This window comes from Periplaneta americana, chromosome 3 (assembly GCF_040183065.1).
Source record: "Periplaneta americana isolate PAMFEO1 chromosome 3, P.americana_PAMFEO1_priV1, whole genome shotgun sequence".
Classification (NCBI taxonomy): Eukaryota; Metazoa; Arthropoda; class Insecta; order Blattodea; family Blattidae; genus Periplaneta; species Periplaneta americana.
In genome coordinates, this window is record NC_091119.1 from 175,236,126 (window position 1) to 175,261,935 (window position 25,810).

Sequence of the window (25,810 nt, forward strand, 5' to 3'; positions counted from 1 at the left end):
TCCAAGGTATCGAAGCACCCTTGGAAGTGCTCTTAAGGATTGAATCCTGGCAGAGACATTATGGAAGGCTGGAAACCCTCGAACGGTTGCTGAGAGGATGCCGCCCTTCCTCCCCCGTAAGCGGGCAAAGACATGTGTCTTCACCTGAATATATCTATGGAATAAGATGAAGTTGAATGATAGGTATGAAATCTAAATTCTATTTCTACATGGGAGGGGAAGGGAAATGGTCCTGGGCAATGAAAATTCCAACCCAGACTTTGCCTAAGTAACTGTGTAAAACTGCGGAAAAGAAAAAAAACACAGTCAGGTTGGTCGGTCCGGGAATTGAACCGTGGACCTCCCGAATGCGAGTCCCAGGCAGAATGAGGCACCTCGTTTAGTCAAACTTCAGTGTAACTGAGTATCTCGTTGAATTTAAAATTTTTAATTTTATTGTAACCCCATCTAATTTCATGAATTGTATAGATTCTATATTTCTACTTGAAGCAAGTAAAGCGATAGGGTTGGAAGTAAATCCCGAAAAGACTAAGTATATGATTATGTCTCGTGACCAGAATATTGTACGAAATGGAACTATAAAAATTGGAAATTTATCCTTCGAAGAGGTGGAAAAATTCAAATATCTTGGAGCAACAGTAACAAATATAAATGACACTCGGGAGGAAATTAAATGCAGAATAAATATGGGAAATGCGTGTTATTATTCGGTTGAGTAGCTTTTGTCATCTAGTCTGCTGTCAAAAAATCTGAAAGTTAGGATTTATAAAACAGTTATACCTATTACCGGTTGTTCTGTATGGTTATGAAACTTGGACTCTCACTTCGAGAGAGAAACAGAGATTAAGGATGTTTGAGAATAAGGTTCTTAGGAAAATATTTGGGGCTAAGAGGGATGAAGTCACAGGAGAATGGAGAAAGTTACACAACGCAGAGCTGCACGCATTGTATTCTTCACCTGACATAATTAGGAACATTAAATCCAGACGTTTGAGATGGGCAGGGCATGTAACACGTATGGGCGAATCCAGAAATGCATATAGAGTGTTAGTTAGGAGGCCGGCGGAAAAAGACCTTTGGGGAGGCCGAGACGTAGATGGGAAGATAATATTAAAATGGATTTGAGGGAGGTGGAATATGATGGTAGAGACTGGATTAATCTTGCTCAGGATAGGGATCAATGGCGGGCTTATGTGAGGGCGGCAATGAATCTCCGGGTTCCTTAAAAGCCAGTAAGTAAGTATAAGATTTCACTTAAATAAAACTGTTTTAGTTCGTACCTGCACATAATTTTCACTCATTGAAACCAGCTGTAGATTTGAACACTTCTTCCTTCTAATTTTGTACCTACATAATACATGGTTAAAGAAATCAAAAGCATTATATCAAGCTGTTGTTTTATTTATTTCTTTATATTTGTACAATAGCAGGTGATGCAAACCTAGACATTGTCTTCAATTAAGCGAATTAGCATTGGACAGCATCAGCATAGTTACACGCATTAATAGTAGTATCAAAGAGGGTTCCATCAGCACAGCTGTATTGGCTGATGGTATATTGTCCATTGACGTTCTGGCAGTAATAGAAAATTTGGCAATTGTTAGGATCTCTGACAAAACCGTCTTTGGTGCAGACTCCTAATGGTGGTGGAGGAAGAGTAGTAGTAGTTGTGGTTGATGGCTTTGTTGGTGGATCTGTTGGCTTTGTATCCCCAGTTGGAGGTTCAGTTGGATTACTCGGCTGTAACACAAATTATATGAAATTACTTTTTCTTCTTTCATCACTTACTCAGTAATATTATTGAAATTGAACATTTTCTAGTAACAAATGCAGAAATACTGTAGTTTTTCGAATATCCCGCGCATTTCTCCCCCCGAAATATAAAAGTAAAAAATACAGGTGTGCGGCTTATTCGAAATGAGGTTGGCAGCATTGTCCATTTTCCCCCCGGGGCAATTCCTAAAGGTACAGTCACACGTCGCTACTTTCGCAGCGATGCAGTACAAAAAACTGCGCAACTCTCGTACTGCGACGTGTGAACAACGGTGCAACCCGAAAAGTAGCGGCTGCCGAACCTGCTGCCCGCTACTTTTCCATGCTGCGCGCAGCTTAAAAGTAGCGACGTGTGAACAGGGTTCTCAGGGTTGCAGCCGCAGCATTTTTGATATCGGTTTTGTTGAAACGTTTGCTGCGGTTGCGACCAGTGTTGCCACCCAAATGTGCCAATGATACTTTCATTGTTTGGATGTATTTTAATGTTAGATGTGATGAAAATAAATTATTTGTAACAGTTATTAAATGCACAACACAGTCTGAGCATATTTGCTGGCGATATAATTCACTTTTTTAATCTTCTGTAGCGTAGTTTCAAACAGGAGGGTTGCCAACATTGATTACGTGAATATGCTATTAGTTATCATTTAAGTATATAGGCGTTTTTAAAAGCTTTATAGTAAAGATAATGCCAATTTCTGAATACTAGTTAGGACAGAAAAGCAAATAATAGATAAGTAAGCTTTCGCAGGAGTTTATTAATAATGCGAACATAACCACAAAATGTATATTGAGAAGTCAACACGGAGATGGAAACCTGCAGCATGACTGCGGCTGCCAAAAGTAGCGCCTTGTGTGTGAACAGACTCGCAACCTCCAGTTGCAACTTCTGCAGCACTCGGGTTGCGCAGCACGAAAAGTAGCGTGCAGCGCGCTACTTTTGGCTTACGTGTGAACACGACACGCAACTTTTGCAGCTACAGTACAAAAGTTGTGCAGCAAAAGTAGCGACGTGTGACTGTACCTTAAGGTAGTAGCGCACGCCATTATCTTCCCACGTGGACATTTCAATTGTTAATGACGTTTGGATTAACAGTACATTTGTCAGAATAAAGTGTGATAAGTCTTGAATCGTAAACTGTTTAGTCAAAGGAATAAATTTCATGTTGCCAGACAAAATACATTTTAATATTAGATCATATTTATCTATCAATTTCCAACATAATGTACGAGACGTCCAGGAGGAAAATAGAGGCCTACTCTTTCACAAATTATTGAAACATTTAGAAAACACCTCCCAACATAAAGATGAGATATAGTAAATAAGTAAGACATCGTTATTGTTAATACTAATAGTATATTATTATTATTATTATTATTATTATTATTATTATTATTATTATTATTACATGGTATCTTTGGTGATATCTGGTATTTGTTGGCAACCAGTTGCGGTGCGTCAATAAGAGCACAAGAGCACGTGAACACCTTGTTTCCATTAATACACGACTAGTTTTATTATTTAATACCGTATTGGCGAAGTGGAGATGTATAATATCAGGATCGAGTATTTTAAACTTCCCGCATCTTGCATAAATTTCTTATGTAAATTTGGCAACATCCGTTCACGTACAAGTCGTGCTCTTTTCAAGAAGGTTACAGGAATTTCACGCATGCGCGGGAGAAAATTGTCTTTCGCTGGCCGCTTATGACTCGTCAAGAGCACAAAGCGTTAAGTGAACAGTGAATCTATCCTACAGATGTCAGGTGCATCGATGCCTATCGCTTACGTGCTATAGCTCGAGAAAAAAAATTAATAAGTCTGTATCTTAGCCTGCAGGTGTCAGCATCTCACTGTTGGAACGTTTACTTTATGTGGATGTGTGTACAGTGCTGCTACGAGAGTGTAGTTCGTGAATTACTATACTTCAGGGTCGGCATATAGCATAGTTTGGCTTTCAAAGACGTGCTGGCTGAATGTGATGGTGGTATGAATTTAAATATCTGTACGGTGGTGTATATTATTTAAGAATAATATTTACTGGCATGTAATTATAGTAATCAATCTATGCGAATGCGATTACAGTACTGGTATAGGCTATAGTGTATCAGTGTGTTGTGAATCAAAATACAGTAATTACTGAACACACGCTTTTGTAAATTGTTTTATGCATGAACAATGAACTCTGTTCAAGTAATTTTGAAGAGTAAAGAACTGGGCAAACTGGCTTTCCAGGAAAACTTGGAAATAAAAAGACTAGGTTTCATTATTATTATTATTATTATTATTATTATTATTATTATTATTATTATTATTATTATTATATAGTTTTGAATTTATATACGGTTTTTTCGACAGTGAAACATTGGAATCATGACATTTTATATTAGGCTAAAAAGTACGATTTCAAATTCTCTTCGATTTTGGAACACAAAATTGTGAACACACATAATATTTTATCACGAGCCGCCACTGCTCAGTAATATTATTGAAATTGAACAAATTCTAGTAACAAATGCAGAAATACTGTAGTTTTTCGAATATCTCGCCCATTTCTCCCTCCGAAATACCGTGCGTTTTTTTAAGCGCTTCAGTAAAACGCTTCATGCCTTTGCTGCAGCAAAATGAGAGTCGAAAAAAAAGTAGGTCAACTGACTGCAAAATGGTGGCCAATTAATATTGCCTTCTATTACTGCAGTAATAAATTTAACCCTAAAAGAACCGAACATGTTAAAATAGTTTCGACTTCCATGATAATGACATGGAATTATTATTACTAGACGATTTTAACAATAACAAACGTTGCAAAAGACCAAAACACGCATTCCGCCATGATGGATCGTGCAGTAAACTCCTAAAGCGAAGTTTTGATTTGCTGCATGGTTGCTGCAGCGACGGTGAAGCAAATGTAATAAAAGAACGGACTTGCTGCAGCGCTTTACGTCTTGCTTTAAAAAAAACGCACGGATATACAAGTAAAAAATACAGGTGTGCGGCTTATTCGAAATGAGGTTGGCAGTATTGTCCATTTTCCTCCGGTGTAATTCCTAAGGTAGTAGCCCACGCCATTATCTTCCCACGTGGATATTTCAATTGTTAATGGCGTTTGGATTAACAGTACATTTGTCAGAATCAAGTGTGGTAAGTCTTGAATCATAAACTGTTTAGTCAAAGCAATAAATTTCATGTTGTCAGACAAAATAATTTTAATATTAGATCATATTTATCTATCAATTTCCAACATAATGTACGAGACGTCCAGGAGGAAAATATAGGCCTACTCTTTCACAAATTATTGAAACATTTAGAAAACACCTCCCAACATAAAGATGAGATGTAGTAAATAAGTAAGAATCGTTATTGTTAATACTGGTAGTATATTATTATTATTATTATTATTATTATTATTATTATTATTATTATTATTATTATTATTATCAGTGTTTTTTTCTGGAAAAAAGTTTACCAGAACTCTATCACTCGATCACATTATACAACAAAAACGTAGGTTTAAAAACATTAGGCCTACATACCTTATATTACAGTAAGTTCCAAACGGAGCTCATCGATTTTAAGCACAACGGAAATTTTGTGATTTCGAGCTATAGTTTCAGGATCAATAACTGAAGATTGCAGCACTATATTGCATGAGTTACTTTTGCTCCAAAGATAATAATGAGAAAATGTAAACTCTTGGACTCGGCAGTGGCGGCAATTTTAATTTTCAGTTTCGCTTATAAAATATATCTCGTTGGAATTTGTACTGGCAAAAAGTTTACCGGAACGCGTTCCGGCTGAAAAAAGTGCTGATTATTATTATTATTATTATTATTATTATTATTATTATTATTATTGTTGTTATTTCAGTACATGGCATTATGATTTTACCGTCTTTGGTGATATCTGGTATTTGTTGGCAACACTGAAGAGACTGCCAAATTAGCTATTTTAGGAACTACTCTTACGTGATCCTCACTATACATTAGCTGCTGCCTTAAAGAAGAAAGGTTGGACTGTGGATGAAGAAGTTTCTTACCTAGCAATAAATAGATTATAAATCTTGTGGTCAGGTGGTTATTGTTGACCCAACAATCCGGTTTTTTGTTGGGATGCCATCAGAAAGAAAGAAGAAAAGCATATCTTTTATATAAGTCTACAGGCACTATTTAAAGGTAAATAAAACCTCAACCATACTGATGGCTTGCGGATAGATTCTCGGGAAGCTATTCCAAAGTTCTTTGAGGATTTTAGAAAGACATTGGTCTTGCTAAATTTTCTTAGGAATTTGTATTGTTGTAAGTGTTCTAAAAAATCATGTCAAATTTTATTTAACAGTTTTTTTTTTCAATTAACTGATTTATATTTCATTGCATGTTTCTTTTATTGTATTGCTAATATTTTTTATTGTATTTCTATACAAAAATTAATAATTGAGTCTTGAGTGGAAGTCAGTTTGGCAATAAATAAACAAGTCAAATTTTTTTAATTTTCTAATTATGAAGAATGCTTTTTGTGTGTAATTCCAAAAGCAAAAGTTTATTTCTTACTTACATCTATGTTAGATTATTTCATTTAGGTATGCCTTTTGGATAATAAATACTCTAAAAAACTGTAAACTGTAATATTATTTGCAAAATAACAAAAAAAATAAATACCGTTAAATAAATTGTTGCTAATCTCGTAAAATGTGTAATAAGAAAGTATGTGTCACATTCGTGGCACTCTTTTTTTTTTCTTTTTAATTATTATGTTTTTTATTCATTTGAACGTTTTCTCAATTGTTTTATTTTAAGTGCTAATATCATAATTTATTCTAGTATCTATGTAAACGTGAATAACATTTGAATCAGAATTTTTTCAAGATAGAATCCAAAAGTTCTAGTAAACTGTTCCTCTTATTACCTCTGTTCCACTGCTTTGGCCAGACAGGACAGACTTGATTGTGTTGATCAGAGGATATTTTCCTTGGTTGCATTTTCCACGGTAGTCGTCAGTGTCGATACTCCATACCATGGCTCCTCCAATACCGTGATCCAAGATGTACTGAGACTGTTTCAAAATATAAGTATTAACAGTTTTTTATTCAAGACTTGTGTTGATGTGTAAAAGAAAATAAAAATCCCAACTACCAAATAATCACTATTGATGTATGATAACCAAGTTCCAATATTCTCTAGTTATTCAGTATTACAGTTTATGTAAAAATAATTACACATTTTTCTTCATACCTTGATTTTGAAGGATTCAACATTGTCATAACCGACCCATTGGTTTCCTTTGTAGGCATATGGTACCTTCTGCTTGTCATTCCAGACAACTGTCCATTGATCCAGATTAATACAGATCTGTAACCAAATATTATAAATATTTATTGTATTTTTGTATTAATATATTTGAGATTGTATTTAGATTAACATTTGCGAGGAATTGGAGTGTTAATGACTATATCTGGACTATACTGTGTAAATTGTCCATATTGGCTCATCTTTCATTTTCTTTCAAAGTTGTGTCTTTCTTCCAAAATAAGATGTTTATGCTATATTTCATTTTTGAGCATGATGACATACAAACCTCGCTAAAATGGGGATAAATGTAGTATTTATAATTTTAGACTCATATAATTGTTAACATTTTCTTCCAAAACTGTTTGAGAAAGTTACGTAGAGCCCTACAGTAGATTATATCATTATTTGAAATTCAACAGTATATTAGTTTTAGAGCAGTTTAGATTTAGAAAAAAAAATCGAAAGAGAATACTGTTTTTAGGTTTGTGGATGAAGTACTGAATTCTTTAATTCGAAATTACACCTTAGATGGATGATATTAAAAAAAGGTAAAGTTTTGTGGTATTAAAGATGAGACCTTGAGTTGGTTTACATCTTCCTACTTATCAAATAGAAAACATAAAGACGAAATAAATATACCAAATAGTCACAAAGTTCTCACTCAAAATTTAGAAATATTAAACATGGAGTTCCCCAGGAATCAATTTTAGGTTCATTAGTATTTCTAATGATTTAGCCTCAACCATAAATTAATTTATCAACGGGAATCTTATTTGCAAATTATATAAGTATGATTATATCAAGCAAACAATAACAATAGGATCACTTTATAAACACTTATAACACAGTGTTAAATATAATGAATGAATGAGTGAATGAATGAATGAATGAATGAATGAATGAATGGTTTGTTAAAAAAAGCCAGTATAATCAAATTTAGTAGGTACTGTACACATAATAGTGCTCAGTTTTCCCAAAATATTAGATTAAATGGAATTGATCTCAAAGAAACTGTAAGCACAAAGTTTCTTCGTTAGAGTTAGATGATTGCTTGAATTAGAAAATATACAGTATATAGAATATATTACTCCTGAAATGAACTTTGCCTGTTACGCATTAAGATCCTTATCTTTTATTGGCGATATAAACGACCTTAAATGTCATACTATACTTTGCATACTTTCATTCTATACCGGTAATTAATATTAATATTCTGTGTCAACTCATCTGGAGCTAAACATATTTTTGTTTACGAAAGAAAGCTATAAGGATAATGATAGTTGTCCATAAAAGGGCATCATGTAAAAAGATTTTCCAGAATTTAGAAATATTGATATTTTCTTGTGAGTAGGTCTACTGGCATATTTTTTCCCTCATTATGTCTTATATTTAAAATTTTGTTAGAAAAGCATAAAGAATTCAACATGGAAATACACATTGCATTTGTAGATTATTGTAAGGCATTTGATAAAGTTAACAGAAGCAAACTTGAAAACACCACTTGACAGCATTTTACGATCAGAGTATCTTCAATATTTGTCCACAGCATTTATATCATTCCTGACACAGAAGCCATACACATACATAATATCCAAGTACTCGATATTGGAAAACTGAAATAGCATTTTTGCTAACACGTGCGAACTCGGGCAGAGACATTGACGCACAAATAGTGAGCACCAGTATTCAGTGCCATCTTAACATGTGGGCACGTTAGGCAGTTGCCCTGGAGCCCCACGAGCATAGGGGCTAATCTATGAACAGACCAGAACTTAACACTAATTTACCGGTCACCTGCCTTAACATCCAAATCTCCTGTTAACTCAGTAGGTCTACCGTTTTTAAGTTTAAATTTTTGTTTTTCAAAATTCAAGATTCATGTTTATTATCCAAACCTTTATATTGATTATGTCAAAACACTGATTTTGTTTGAGGTACCAATAAATGTAAGTTTATGTTATAGATAATTAAAATTTTTACTCCTGTGACTGGCTGTGTAGCCAGGACCCAATGCAGTGCTTTGTCCAGCGGCCTATAATTATGTTAAGACAACACTGCTGGTATTGTGTAACTGAAGTTATTTATCCCTATTCCTGATCCTGATGCCACGAGGCTGTGTGTTATTGCTATCAAACGTATGTAATGAAGATCAGCGAAATTCACAAGAATCTGTATTACAGAAACAAAGACCTTGTTTTGTGCAAAACTATTCAAAATAGGACACATGTAGGTATACATGAACTTTTTTCTTCACAAGGACGTAAGGAATTAGATGCTAGATTATTGCATGATCTTCATGAATCAACTCACAAGCATAGCATTAAATAAGAGTAGACCTGAGAATTTCACTTGAAAATATAATATGTACTTTATGCTGTACCTAGCATTTCACGTACCTCGTTATATCCCAAGTCACCAGCTTCCTCAGTGTAGGGGCCACCTTCTCCTGGGCCTGTTGATGGAGCACCAATTCCATGATTGGAAGAACTTTGCAGGGTAAAGCTGCGGCCATACGTACCCATACCAAGGTTCAGCTTGCTTGCAGGTGCGCCTTTTTGAATCCAGTATCTGATGGCATAATCCTGCAAACAGGATCATAAATGTAAAAGTACGGGAAATAATTCAAATTTAGTCTATCTGTATGTAGTTCTATAGTGACTGTAATATATATATATATATATATATATATATATATATATATATATTTCCCCATCTAAATTGCTGGGGTTGATTGATGACTACTTTAATTCCTTCTAATAATGCCTTCTTTGAGTGATTTTTTTTTATTTCTCTTGCTCAATTCATTATTAATTTTAGTACTCTCTCTTGTACTTGATTTTCAATATAGCCATACCAGTGTTGTACTATAATATCTTATCTTTAATTTATTTGCATTATATTATTGTGTTTTTTTTAGTGAAGAACTGTTTTCAGAACATGAGAGGGTGATAGTAGAAGGAAGAAGGATAAAGTGCATGAGATTAGTTGCTGATGATATGGCATTGTTAGCAGAAAAGGAGATGATATTAAGGGATGTGTTACTTGTTACTCGAGCTAAATGACAGCTGTGAGCAGTATGGGAAGAAGATAAATGGAACCAAGACAAAGATCATGGTTATCGGAAGAAAAATAAAGAAAATAAATGTACGAATTCGAAATGAGATAGTAGAACAAGTGGACAGCTTCAAATACCTGGGGTGTACTAGAAATAGTAATGTGAGCTACTGTCAGAAAGTCAAATGGAGGATAGCAATGGCAAAGAAAGCTTTTAATAGAAAAAGAAATATCATCTGCAGACCTCTGGGGGGGGGGGGGGGATCTAGTGAAGTACTTTGTGTGGAGTGTGGAATTTTATGGGAGCAAAAACATGGACATTACAATGAAGTGAAGAGAAACGACTGAAAATATTTGAAGTGTGGATATGGAGAAGAATGGAGCTTGTGAAATATACAGACAGAATAAGAAATGGAGCTGTGTTGGAAAGAGTGGTGAAGAAAAAATAATTTGTGAAACTGATAAGGAAGAGAAAAAGAAATTTGTTGGGTCTCTGGCTGAGAAGAAATTGTCTACAGAAGGATGCACTGGAAGGAATGTGAACTGGAGAAAATTTCGGGACTGAAGAATAAGAAGATATCGCATGATAAGACAGCATTAAGATATATGGATCTTATGCATAATTTAAATAAATAATATGTAATAGAATATAACTTTTTGTTATTAAAATAAAGTAGCATAGCTGCATACAACGATAAAGGACACGGATTATTAATACTATAATTTGTTTTTAATCAGACAGTGGTGACAAGATAAAAACATGCCATTATTTAGTGAACAATATGGATAAGGGCTATTGACCATTTGCTCCATTTTTGTGTCTTTTATTTTGTATAATTTTGGTTACAATGAGTGTCAGTAAGTATATGCTGAACAAACTGTTGGTGATTTGTTGATACTAACCACATTGAGTGTGTTTTCACCATTTTCGATGTCCTCATTGCCAGGATAGAGAGGAGCATTCTCTCCAGTAGCAGAGTCCCAGTCGCCGTGCAGATCATATGTCATGACGTTAATGAAGTCCAAGTTCCTTTAGACATAAAAATCACTTAGTAATATTATAAGCAGGGAAAGGATTTATATGTAAATACATATTTACTTATAAAGCTAATATAATTTATATTTTGCATTATCTTTATGTTTCACAATGTGTAGGGTTGAAAAATCCTACTTTTATTTTCCATATTTTTCCATATTTTAGAGTTTAGTACATATTTTCGTTAATTTCCATATATTTTCCATATTTCATATAAAACAGTCCATATTATATTAGGTTTAACAATAAAACAAAACAAAATTCCATTAACTTTTAAAAATACATTTCAACAATAGAGATTTAAACACATGTTCAGTAATCCCTTTAACATCAGAGTTATTTGAAAATTAGCAGTCCTATCAACAATGGGAAAGTAAGTTACAAAACTGTATTAATTTAATTTAAAATTTTTAACAGACTTCAGTTGTGCAGCTCAACAGTTAAATGCCAGTCAGAGTACACATAGGTTCAGTTTTGTAAATCATACTATAAAGACGGTAAATATGCCAAAAGTACGTCATTCAGTCAATTTAAAATCAAAACTAACAAGTTACATTTCAGAATTTAAAGAAGATGGTTTATCAACTGACAATAAAATATTATTTTGTAATTTGTGTCAGTGTGCAGTATCATCTACACAAAAGTTCCTGGTGCAACAACACATTACAACTAGTAAACATCAGGCCAACAAACAACTAAATTCCAAGCAGAGACAATTGTTTTTAACACAACCAACAACATCGAATGTAAGATCTGAGTTTAACATCGACCTGTGCCGTTCTCTCATCTCTGCTGATATTCCTCTCTACAAACTAAAGAATAAGGTCTTCAGGGAATTCCTTGAAAAATATACTCAACATACAATCCCGGATGAGTCAACACTTAGGAAGACGTATGCTCCATCCATCTACGATGAGACAATACAGAAGATAAGAGATGAAATTAAAGATAGTTCAATTTGGGTTTCCATTGATGAGACTCCCGACAAAGAAGGTAGACTTGTTGGTAATGTAGTTATCGGTTTGTTAAGTGAACAATATTCTGAACGAATTCTTTTACATTGTGATGTTCTAGAAAAGTGCAATAACAAAACTATAGTTAAACTGTTCAACGAAGCTATGGGTATCCTGTGGCCAAAGGGTATTATGTACGATAATGTGTTATTCTTTATTAGCGATGCTGCCCCTTATATGGTCAAAGCTGGACAAGCATTATCTGTTGTATATCCTAAATTGACTCATTTTACTTGTGTGGCGCATGCATTTCATCGTGTGGCAGAAGTGGTCAGAGACAATTTCCCTAAAGTAGATTTGTTGATTTCATCAGTGAAAAAAGTATTTCTCAAAGCTCCCAGTAGAGTTAACGTGTTGAAAGAAATGTACCCTGAAATTCCATTGCCACCAAAGCCAATTTTAACTAGATGGGGTACATGGCTAGAAGCAGTTGAATATTATGCCGAACATATAGACTCTATTAACAATGTTCTCCTTGCATTGGACTCTGAAGATGCAGTCTCAATTGATACTGCGAAAACAGTTACCTGTGACATAAGTGTGAAGAATGACTTAGCTCACATTCAGCATACATTTTCATGCATCATAAAAACGCTCAAAAGTCTCCAAAATAGGCACCTTTCACTATCTGAAAGTTTTGAAATTATAAATAGTACTGTGGAACAACTGAATCGTGGTAGAGGTAAAGTTGCAGATGCAGTAAGAGCTAAGGTGGACACTGTACTTTCAAAAAACCCTGGATATGAAGAACTACAAAAGGTTGTTGCTGTGATGAGTGGTGAATCAACAGTGAAGATTAACTTGGACTTATCCCCAGCAGACATTGTGAAATTGAATTATGTACCAGTTACTTCTTGTGACGTCGAACGCTCTTTTAGTCAGTATAAATCTATCCTCAGAGACAATAGAAGAAGATTCACTTTTCAGCACTTGAAAGAAATGTTTGTAACCTATTGTTATGGTAACAGACAATAAAAATTGTGTTTTGTTGAAACTACATTGGAAGATAAGGTACGTCCATTATATTTTTTGTTTAGTTTGATTAAAATGTACCAATATTTAACGTACATAGTCATTTTTTTATAATTTTAAGTCCATATTTAATTCCATATTTTGGTAAAAATCCATATTTAATTCCATATTTTGGTAAAAATAACTACATATATATTTACATATTTCATATATTTTTAGTCCATATAAATCCGTTCCCTGATTATAAGTATGTGCAATTTCAAAACCATAGTCTGCATTTATAAGGTGTAGCGTTTATTTATTTGTGATGAAGTGTCTCAAATTCCTGTGGAAATATACACCATGTAATGGGCTCTCTACAATGGAGATTCAAAGAATGTGTGCAGCTAAATTGAGGCCGTCTTAGGAACGTGGTTTTTAAAACTTGAGAACTTTTTTGAATAAAAAGCAAATGGTATGTTAAATGCTGTATATTAATTTGTAAATAACACTTTATATACTTCTTAAATCACATATCAGTAATCAATAACAGCAATTAAAATTGCTTTTTTTAATGCACCTTGTTTACTGTAATTTTTCTCCATCCCCCCCTTTCTGTCATTGGTTATTTTACAGATCACATTCTAATATGGCCATAAAGTCATTTAATATGCGCTCCTGTATATACATGACGTGTATCGTCTTAAATGCAGGCAGTAAGGCCGTAACACGATACTACGAGAGGAGTTCGGCCGGCGTCGTGAATCGGGTCCCGGCATAGCTCAGTTGGTTAGAGAGCACTCAGCATGCACAGCTGAGAGGTCCTGGGTTCGATTCCCGGTGCCGGTACGAATTTTTCTCGTACTTAATGGTATAAAAACAAATTGACTAGTCATACTAGTCGAGCAATATGTAATGAGGTGGGCGAGACCTCATTCATATTCGATACATACATTCTAATATGCTAAAGTAAACTATAATCCAGAAATGAACTATGTTCCTCACATCGACAGCTGCGTTATATCAAGGTTTTACTGTATGTGCAGTTCTGAAGAACTCAGTATTTATAACGTAGGAAGTTCTGTATTTGTTGGTAGTAGTTTGTACCACTCAACATTTAAAAATTTGAGTGTCAACACCTAGCATTTAATTCTTTCTATTAATATTGCAAACATAATTAACCATGTGTGCCTGTTATTTAACTTACTTAGCAAGTTGAGGTACATCATATGCAGCATCAATGTTCTCAACTCCTGCAGACACAGCTGCAGACAACAGGAACCCGTTTTCATCAAATTTTGGTCTGAGTTCACTCAAGAGTTTCGAATAAGCATCCTGAAAGAAGACATTACTTTTGATGAGAGTCAGAATGAGATTATGTACATATAATATAATATAATATAAATCATGTGGTAATTGATGCATATAGAAAATTAGGATTTATAATCAGAAATACAAAAGACTTAATACATATAAATACTATTGATACTCTCTATAAAACTATGGTTAGAAGTAAGCTAGAGTATGCGTCTGTAATATGGTCACCTCAGTTCCAGTCCCATCAGATGCAAATAGAAAGGATACAGAAAAGATTTTTACGTTATTTATATTTTTAAAAATATCACGTATCGTCTTATGACAAGCAAATTTCATATAATCAGTTACTTTTTGAATTTAATTATAAAACTTTAAAATCTCGACGATTAATAAATAGCCAAATTTTACTCTATAAGACTGTTAATGGTATATTGAATAACTGTGATTTTCTTAAATTGCTTCAGTTCAATGTAAAAAGAACAGAATTACGTCATAGGCAACCTTTTATTATTCCTATTCCTAGAACTGTTTTCTTCCAGAACTCTCCATTGTTTGTTATGTGTAATACTTACAACTCTCTGTCTTTAAACTGTGATTCTCAATTGGATTTCAGTTTAACAATTGAAAAATTTCATACAATGTTAAAAAGCATTGTATTTCCTTAGATATTTAAATTATGAAGAAGTGTTTTATAATGTTTTTACTCAAGTTTTTTAAATAATTTTGCATCATTATATTGACATTTGGCACTATATTAACTGTAATATTATAATATTCTAGCATCTATTACCATCATGTATTTTCTTTCTTTTGTTTGTGTTGTTTGTTTTGTTGTTGTTTTTTTTCTCTCTCTTATTATGTATTTTGTGTATACATCTGTGTAAGCCACCTGTAATTGGAAGCATGCTTCTGTTGGTGGTGGATTTAAAAAAAAAATAAAATAATATAATATATATGTTGTTGTTTTCTAATGCCAGGCGTTTGACAATAAAGTCATTTGACCTCTTGCACTCCAATATTTTTCAAAAGATATTATCATGGTCAGCCACTGAAGCACTGATTTTGAGGTGTTCCGAATCCATTTCTTTATTTGAGTTGCACAATGGACAGTTAGGGGACTGATATATTCCAATTCTATGCAGGTGTTTGGCCGAACAATCATGGCCTGTTGTCAATCTAAATGCAGCTACAGACGATTTTCGTGGTAAAACGGAAATTAACTGTGGATTATGATGCAGAGAGTTCCATTTTTTCCCTTGAGATTGTGTTATCAAATTTTGTTTGTTGAATTCTAAGTATGTAGATTTAATAAATCTTTTCACAGAGTAATACGTAGATTTAGTAACAGGTCTGTAAGTAGCAGTGCTGCCGTATATATATTTAAGCAGTATATAATACTCACACACACATACACAATGTTAAGTGCTAAAAATACATTTTGAAATACAGTAACTTTAATGTTTGAAAAATTCATGCTCAAGTAGCACAGACATGTATTGCCAACATTTGAAACTTCAATATAAAACGTCTCACATACAAAAGACAAATAGCTCTGAAAAGAGCATGTGACATAACATGTCACTTAACATTATCTTCACCCGAGCAGCTCAATTATATTAATGCTTAATTATGTGTAGACAAACACATTAAGATTGTACGATGCTAATGTACAGAATATTCTATTGGTTTAAGTCACGAATAATAATAATAATAATAATAATAATAATAATAATAATAATAATAATAATAATGATAATAATAATGATAATAATAATGATAATAATAATAATAATGATAATAATAATAATGATAATAATAATAATAATAATGATAATAATAATAATAATGATAATAATAATAATAATGATAATAATAATAATAATGATAATAATAATAATGATAATAATAATAATAATAATAATAATAATGATAATAATAATAATAATGATAATAATAATAATAATGATAATAATAATAATAATAATAATAATAATAATAATAATAATACCAGCATACGAGAAAAATGAATACATATACTATATTTTTACTGTAGTTATCTCTGTGAAAATGAGTATTCCCTCTATGTTAATTCTTGAAACACAATTCATATAGCCTTAAATTGTGCGGTACCAAACTAATGATTTGAGAAATGGTTGGCTAGATAAAAAAATTTTGAACATAAACACTTTAGTGGCATACAAAAAAAAATGAATGGTCCCCTAAATGCTAGCAATCTGCATAAATTAGGAAAATTTCTTTTCAGAGTTAAAATTAGATGGGAAGAGAAGGTCAAAGCTCTGACTGAAATGAGATTATAGATGTCGAGTATTCGGACGTATATAATTAAAATATTGAAAGGGATCCTATCAAATAACAAAATAATTTTTGAATATATTTAATATACGGTATAAAAGAAAAAATTAAAGTTAATGGTTTCAAATATAACTGTTCACGAATGTTTTTATTATTTTCATATGTTCATAGGAAATTATATAAAATAATTAGGAAAATAAATGATATTAGATTAGGAAACGTAGAAGTAACAGTACTATACTATATTTTTAATAATAGAAATAAATGTTAAAGGAACTGGCCACCCTACCCGATTATCTCCTGGCCTAGTTGCCTCATAAGTGATGCCATGTTGGTATCACTTGTGAAGTTCAGTTCTGTCTTCGGAAGTTGACTAAACAACAACAGATACTTATTATATAGTAGGTACTCGTACCTATAGGTTGCCATATGCATTGTTAATTCGTGATCATTGTATAGTGGGCAATGGCAAGATAAAGAACTGGACTACATCTAATCCGCCATGATGGGAGTACAGGATGATGTAATAAATAAATAAATTCTTGAATTCATCACTGGTCAGGATGTTCTGTCTTCTATTGTAAATCTCAAATTGCAAAAAATATAACAATATCATAAATCTTACCCTGTCACCGTAGGATCCACCTCGCTGTGTGGGATACTCCCAGTCAATGTCAAATCCATCAAAGTCATATTTCTTTACAAAATTGACAATATTGTCTACGAACTTGGCTCGTGTAGCATCATTATTCACCACCTAGTAAAAAGAAATTTACAATAAATTTATTGAGAATGATAATTATTTTCATTATTGAAAACAGATATTAAATAATTTAAAATTTTTTTTATCATATGTAATAATTCTACTGTTTCACTAACCGCTGAAGTTATGAACATTTATATTCTGTTTCGTCATGTAAGTCAGCAAAATTTTTATTCAAGTCAGTTAAATATTAAAGAAATTTTACATATCAAGACTTTAATGATTATGTATTTAGTTATTATTTCAAGTAAGCAACATTAATTTATTCAAATATCTTGGTACAGTACCGGTATTTAAATTGTGAAGCTTACTTGAGAATATTTTTCTGATCCTTCATTCCATCCACCAATTGCAACCATGGTCTTAAGAGCTGGGTTCTTCTCTCTCAAGGCATTGAAGCGTTTGATGGCTCCTAAAAGTGTTGAACACACCATTTAAACTGATCATTTACCACAGTAGAAGCCAATCTTAAACATGGATAATGAAAATTCACTTTAACAAAGTCCATATTAAAATCAGTTAATTATAAAATAAATAAATATTATTTTCTGCATGTTGGGAGAGATAAATGGAATGGGCAGTTAGTTGCACTGTCCAGAATCATTTCGAAATCAAATGAAAGCAACAGACTAACAGTGCTACATCAATGGACTTGTTGTGTGAGAGTACATGTATGTTACAGAACTCGTCACTCCTAGACTGAGGAATTACCACCTGGAAAACATAATGCAAGATGGCGCACCGCTCAATATCTACACCGTGCAAAACAATTAGTTACACGAAGCTTTGGCGATCTTGTCATCAGTAGGCACTTTCCATCAATTCAGCCGATTTCTGGTTGTGGGGTTACCTTAAAGAACGAGTTTTCGTGGTGCATCTAACAACCCTACAGTAACTGAAAGATGCTATCTCGCAAAAAATTGGGAATATTTCAAGACATGATCTGCAAAATGCAGGAATGGTGTTTGTTAAACAAGATTGTGGTAGATACATTCCCACAGTTTTGTAAAAACCATACGTCAATATTTGCCCATCATAGTGAGGTTTTTTCTCTCTCTCTCAAATATTATAAAATTTATTATAACAATTTAAAGTTTGAAGTTACTTTCAAACGACCCTACATTATATTAAAACAAATCTGTTTTTTGCTCGAGTTAGCACTAAATAATTGTATTATTTTTACATATAATTGATAACATACATTAAAAAAATTATTTTGAAAATGTTTCAGGTATTAATGACAAAGTTTTTGTATTATTTTTATCTCATATATACTATTGTCATAATAAATATTATGTAATGCATATTAGAAATAAACTTACCAAGGTCAATATCATTCCAAGTGTCCAAGAGCACAACGCCACCCTGTGTGTCTATTCCCACAAAAGTATAAACAATATGTGTACAGAGATTTGGATCAATGTCTTCTACGTCAAATATTCCATCTCCTGGGCGGTAGATTGACCAACTTCCCCAGTAACAGACAATTCTCACTAAAACAGAATTTTCACGCAAATTATTACTACCGGTACTATTACATCAGTAAACTTGCCTTATCACTGAACTTTCTAGAAGTTGAAATTAGATGTGTTATAATATTGAATTCTGACTAAGAGATCCTGATTCTCATTTTTAATATTAGTCTAAGTATCATCCATAATGATTCTGTCAGAATATCTCGTATTTAAAAATAATCTTAGTGAGTTAAAGTTTCATGCAAAAGTGAAAATGGAATATTCATTAACTGCATTAAAATAAAATAAATTATATTTGTTACTTACATTCTGCTTGTGCTTGTGCTGCAACTAGCACAAGTAGAGCTGCCAAGTTCAACCAAAACCTCATGATGCTAGCCTATGAAAACAAAAAAAGAATCTGAAATGTTGCAGAGCTTTTGTTATAGAAACAACAACTGAACAGATACGTTTCAATTATATCATAATCATTAATATTCACACAACTGTAAGCTGTCGAAATCAGAGTAACGGAGAATAAATCATATTCTCAAGATTTCTGTTGTTCACGTGTCTATTATCACTGAATGTCAGGGGCGGTTATTCAGGTGAAGTAGGTGAAGTGCCACTTCATCTATTTATGTGTAAAACACAATTTTGTCTCCTATCAATAATTAATTTCAGTTATTACCGATACTGTATTTCTAAAATAAAAAGAGAAGTTTTCTTTTCAGTCATTATGAACAGTGTTTATTTGTATAAATAGTACCTGTAACCGTCCGCTGAATCGAATAGAATAATGTCAACTGTTACAAGCACCGAGCGGTATCTATTAGAACTTACAATACTGTAGAGGTGAAATTATTTGGGTTCCCATTCTCATACAGCACTTGGTTTCCATGGTAACATGATGTCACGCATTAAAGAAAGATTGTATGAGTGAAGTGCATTTCTGAGTCTTTCAGTTACGGATAACTGTCGGACTTGTAGGTGGAGTAACCAGTTTGCAGATCTAACGGTACTAATAATAGGGAAGGGTTGAAGCTGGCCTCCAAGGCCGGGGGCTATTGTTTAAGGACTATGAAATTTTACAGTATGTACTACCTGACTCGAGAATAGTATTCTCATTCCCTGTGTCCAAGCAGCCATCCTTTTAGTGGTAAATTAGCTGGCTCTATGTTATTTTATCAGGAATATACCTCACATACATTCGCAAAGTTTAAAAGTTGTTTTCTGCAGCATGTACTTCTCATGAGCTCGCCAGTTTGTTCCAACGGTACAGATACATTATAGGGGCGAATCTCCTTATTGGTTGAATGGTATGAATGTTACTAACGATATGTATTGTTGTTACAATCGATATAAAATATGTTGCCAACTTCTAAATTAACAGTCAGTTTTATATTGTTGACTTGTAGCCTACTTCAAAAAGGAAATAACGGCAGTAACAGTAAAATATATTTTCCCTGGACCAAAAATATAATACAAACTGACTAAAATCACATCTAGTAATAAACTATTTAAATAATTTTTATTCATTTTTTAAAATTTGGTAGCATTTAATGCTTATCGAATATCGAATACTAAAAACGATAATCGAACCATTATTTCCGCTGACCTTTTTTTTGCGTATAATGTGTGATGGGTGGCCCCTATAATGCATCTGTTCCGTTCCAACTCTTGTATTTGAAAGTTTAACGCGCGCGTAAATGTACACATATAGTTTAATACTGTGTGCGTATATATTAACTTATTATTTAATGTATTTAGAGTATGTTAGTGATAAGTGTATATAGTGTATTAATCCTATATCTTAGTGTATATTATATGTTTAATCATTATAGTGCTATTATACAAATAAGAGTACTTAGGTACCAGTACATAGAAAATGTTGATAAATGAGTGCGAAATATGTATCCCGAAAATGACACAATTTGTAATATAATAGAAATGCCGTTTTGTAGACTTAAATATGAGGATAAAAATATGTTTTAAATTCTTGACGACCTACAGGTCCATTTGTTCTTTGTTTTAAAAAGTACTAAGAAAATAGAGAAGTTGTATAAAATAACTTGAAAAAAATTCTTCCTTTGAAAGAAGCTCTTCTGTTTCAAAATATTGAAAATTTCACTCGGAATGCTACATCACAGGAGGGACTTTCATCATTAGCACCATAGCTTTGCATAGAGATATACTGTCCACCCTCAGTTAAACTCAGACATTTTATGAAGACATCATCGACAGGTTTGCTGCTTTAAAAGATAGGAGGATTGACTTGGTATGCAAGAAATTGGGTGAATCCTGAAACAAATTAGTTTTCCTGTTTGCATGTGTTCTAGAACTAGTAAAATTGCATGTTGTTTACGAATAGTAGGCCTACTCATTATATTGGTAAAATTGTTCATGCATTTGTTTATGTGAACAGCACTTCACCTATTTTTTTATGGCGAGCCGCTACTGTTGAATGTGAATATTGTTCACGTGAAATAGCTCATCATGTGCACCAAACCAACTGAGCTTCCCCTCCTGTAGGAGGTCCTAGCCCTTCATGGGACATAGTGGCTTCATTCATTCATTCAGTAGTACTTCTATACCGGTACTAAATTTTTAAAAATATATTTGTCTATTTATTGAAGTAGAAATACCATATATTATGGGCCCCTATCATCATGACATGGCGCAACCTATGGTTGCGAATAGAGGAGACGGCCTCCAGGTATGGAAGGTAGCTGCGAATATATTGAATAAGCAGTCTCGGAAAGCCGATAAGAGGTGGGCCTCCAGCTTGGGAGTTGGACAAAGGGCTAGCAACCCATCACCATAAAAAAAAAGCTGTTACGAAACCCCAACATAAGCCTTGAAATGGGACTCATTCTTTGATCTTGCCAGGATAGAGACCGATGGCAGGCTTATGTAAGGGAAGCAACAAACCTCTGGGTTCTCTAAACGCCATTTGTAAGTAATTAAGTGTTGAAGTAGAAATATGTGTAGCCTATAAATATTTTATTAATTAAAATATAGACTATAAGTATACCATGCACATAAAATACAAATAAAAGTTTTATATATGATAATTTTAAACAAATTTACTTACGTGAGTGTCTACCACTGTGGTAACTACGAAAGAAACTATAGATGCATAGCCTTATATACATTTTGTCGTGTGTGCACCGAACTAATTTCAATTAACAACATTGTTAAAATGTACAATGCAAGGATGTTTGTGTAATTTATAGTCTCTTTACAAAAGTGATCTAACATTATCAGAATTGAAGTTTAGCAATATTAGATTCAAGGCTTTTTCGGAACATCTACCGACAACAATCTTACTTTATGTACATAGAAAACTAAGAATCAGATCTGGGCTACTTCTCCAAAATCAAATTCTAAATTGGACATAAGCGTTTTAATATATCAACACATTTTTTAGATTGTGTCCGTTAAACCGTTGTTGCACCAAGTGTTCCAGTTAAAGTTTTCAAGAACATTTAAGTCCATGACAGTGATGTATGGGAGACGTATTTGTCATCTCTCTGTAATGTACGTATCTATTTGTGTTCAACATCTGAACGCAATAGCATGTCAACATCACAGATGAGAATGTGAAAGAATCCAAGAAGAAAAAGCCAGGAGAAAAGAAATTTTAAGTTCTTTTCATGAATTTGGACTTTCAAGGTGCTCAATATGGTGAGAGATTTTTTAGTTTTTGCACTGTGACCAGACGTCTCTTTTTCCCGGACATGCCCTTATTTTTACGTATAGGCCCATTTTCTTTTTGTATAAAGTCCCCCTGCTTGTTCCCTGAACGTAAAATCATTAATCATCAAAATATTCGTGTGTTCTGTGTTGATGCCTTCATAGCTTGTAATAGCGCCATAACATAGTTTCAGTTCTTTTCGATGTATGGGACAGCACTATTGTTGACAATAAAATCTGTTAAAGATCTATTGCTGGAAAAATTCAATTTTAAGAAATACTTCTGTCAAAAATTGTATTAATATCTATAAACAACAAAATGAGCATATACGAGGTAAAAAAATTACAATGTTCAGATTTACAGAAGTATTTAATTTTTTCTGACCTGAATTTTTACATATCTTTTATGATTTTCCACAATTATGGGTCTACAAGACTGTAGAGGCACCATGGAGAAACAAAAAAACAAAGCAATCCTCTTCCTAATAACAACTGGCCAAGGAACTACCGGGTGCTGCACTCTATCGGTAAAGAACAAAACTACTGAGGATACCAAATGGAATCATCAGGCAAATCATATGAATCACACATTACAGAAATGTCAGTGATTCGAGCGGAAAGGGTTAATAAATTTTAAAGAAGGAAAAGTTCTTCTAAAGGGCTGGATTCGGGAAGAGTACCTAAAACGCTCATTGCATTTCTGCGTTGAATAGCTATACTTAAGCGTTGACACAAATAATTGGTACAACGGCAATCACCAGTAATGGAGATCAGAATTTGGCCGATTTGAGATACCAAAACTTTAGTGTCATGACTCCAAGGACCGAAGGTCTCCACAGCAAATGGGATAAAGATATAATTGTCTAAAAGATGTGAATATTTATTGGCTTTTTTCTTCACTGCTAATTCAGCAGCAGACGCTTTGTGTCTGGAAGTATTCAGCAAGTGAGATGGAGCTATAGTGTCAATGCAAGTCTAATATCTATGAGATAAATTAAATTCTCGCAAAGGAATATCATTAGGGAATTGTAAATGAACAAGGTTCCTTTTCTTTTTAATATTTGTAAGTGTTTCATTCATTCATTCATTCATTATCTTCCATAGATCTTACATGAGCAATGAAGCTTTAAGATGTGGAACAAGTCAAAATTTTACAATATTACAATTATATTTTTCACAAATTTTTACAGTTTTACAATGTAGTAATTTTCTACAATGATGAGGTGAGGTCCGAGGATTCGCCAAAAGATTACCCGGCATTTGCCTTTTGGTTGGGGAAAACCTGGGAAAAACCCAACCAGGTAATCAAATCAAAGGGGGAAATGAAGTGATGCCGTGGACTCACCATAGACCATCCACAGCTGGGGAAAACCTCGGAAGAAACCTTTCATTGAGACCAAAGGGGGATCCAACCCAAGCCCGAACGCAGCTCCGGATCAGCAGCCCAGCGAGTCTGTCCACTGAGCTACATCGATGGCTCTACTAAAAGTATACAGTACATAGCCAATCAGATTATTAAATTTACAAACCCAAACGATCATTCATCAGTTGACCTATACGTATAATACAAAACAAGTAAGTTAATTAAATTTAAGGCATAAACAATTCAATCAGTTATATTTAGAGTAGCCTATTATTTGGGGCTAAGAGGGATGAAGTTACAGGAGAATGGAGAAAGTTACACAACACAGAACTGCACGCATTGTATTCTTCACCTGACATAATTAGGAACATTAAATCCAGACGTTTGAGATGGGCAGGGAATGTAGCGCATATGGGTGAATCAGAAATGCATTATAGAGTGTTAGTTGGGAGGCTGAAGGGAAAAAGATCTTTGGGGAGGCCGAGACATAGAAGGGAGGATAATATTAAAATGGATTTGAGGAAGATGGAATATGATGGTAGGGATGGATTAATCTTGCACAGGATAGGGACTGATGGCGGGCTTATGTGAGGGCGGCAATGAACCTCTGGGTTCCTTAAAATCCATTTGTAAGTAAGAAAGATCGTACAGAACTGGTAAGTAGGCCTATGCCATCACTGGCCAAACTTCATAATCATCTCCAGTTGACCATGATCATCAACATCACCAAAAGAGCATTGAGGACAATTTTCACTGAAAAAAATCTGCTGTGTCAGAGACCTATGACAGGTTCTTTTCTGCCTAAGGGAGTGGCGTGATTCTTCCCTCTTTTCAGCAAAGAAATGCTGTTTGTGAAATTTTTACAGGGTTTTACGTCTTATTCGTGATTAAAACGCATACTCCATGGTGCTACAGCATTTCTTGCGTCTCGGGACAGGGGAACACATTCTCCAAGTGCGATACATCTTGGATAGGCTAAGGCGAATGTAAGTAGTTCCAAAGGCTTCTCTAGCCAGATACAAATTTGCTATTCTCAATCCCACTGACGATAGATAATATCTTACTTGATAAAGTGTCGTCAGATAAAGATTTGAACTATTTTATTAATATAAACAATTTCTTAAAATCTTAACTTTAAGTTTATGCTTGCCAGAATCCTTCATATGTTCAGAATCGAAGTGTCGTCTGATATTATAATGTTTCTTTTTACAATTCTCATCTAAACAGTTGAGGCATTGAGCTTTAGCTTTATTCATAATAACAAAATAGACTTGTCCTCGTGTTTCTTGGAAATTAAAACGAAACCTACAATTTATTCGCCATATTCCACCACTTTACACATCCCTGTGTAGAACGCTGTGGTACTGAGTTCAATGTCTGCTTACTGTATGCACACGCGGAAGGTAGAATATTTGTGGAGGGAGAAATAATGGGGTAGTGTATACAGTGCCCTCGCGGGAACATATTGTCCATGCCTGGTCTAGTAATTATTTTATTTTAAATATCGATGGCCCAGAACCAGACTGTTCCAAGTCCATTTTACTATTTTTTTTTTTCAGGAGAGCTATTTTAAGCTCCTGACATTCAGAGCTTCATGAAACAATTTGGAATAGCTTCATAGCAACCTTATGGAGAACCGTTTTTGCAAAACTTGCTAACTGAAAAAAACTAAATTTTACAGAAGACACAAAAAACTGAATGGAGACAAGTAGGTTATAGGTGCAACCATCACACTTTGACACACTACAATGAAGAGAAATAATTCAATTTTACCAAGATAACTTTAACATC

General features: G+C 33.6%; 1 protein-coding gene across 1 annotated transcript; it reads right to left on the minus strand.

Annotated features, from left to right (window-relative positions):
- Positions 1 to 1,380: 1,380 nt before the first annotated feature.
- Positions 1,381 to 22,142, minus strand: LOC138696849 (chitinase-3-like protein 1). The gene is made up of 11 exons (XM_069822298.1): positions 22,055 to 22,142; positions 19,288 to 19,360; positions 18,829 to 18,999; positions 17,818 to 17,918; positions 17,369 to 17,500; positions 14,321 to 14,448; positions 11,017 to 11,143; positions 9,456 to 9,641; positions 7,003 to 7,119; positions 6,677 to 6,823; positions 1,381 to 1,740 (listed from the first exon to the last, which is right to left on the minus strand). The coding sequence occupies exons 2-11, from the start codon at positions 19,349 to 19,351 to the stop codon at positions 1,468 to 1,470; spliced, it is 1,446 nt and encodes a 481-aa protein (XP_069678399.1). The 5' UTR covers positions 19,352 to 19,360; positions 22,055 to 22,142; the 3' UTR covers positions 1,381 to 1,467.
- Between the last annotated feature and the right edge of the window lie 3,668 nt (positions 22,143 to 25,810).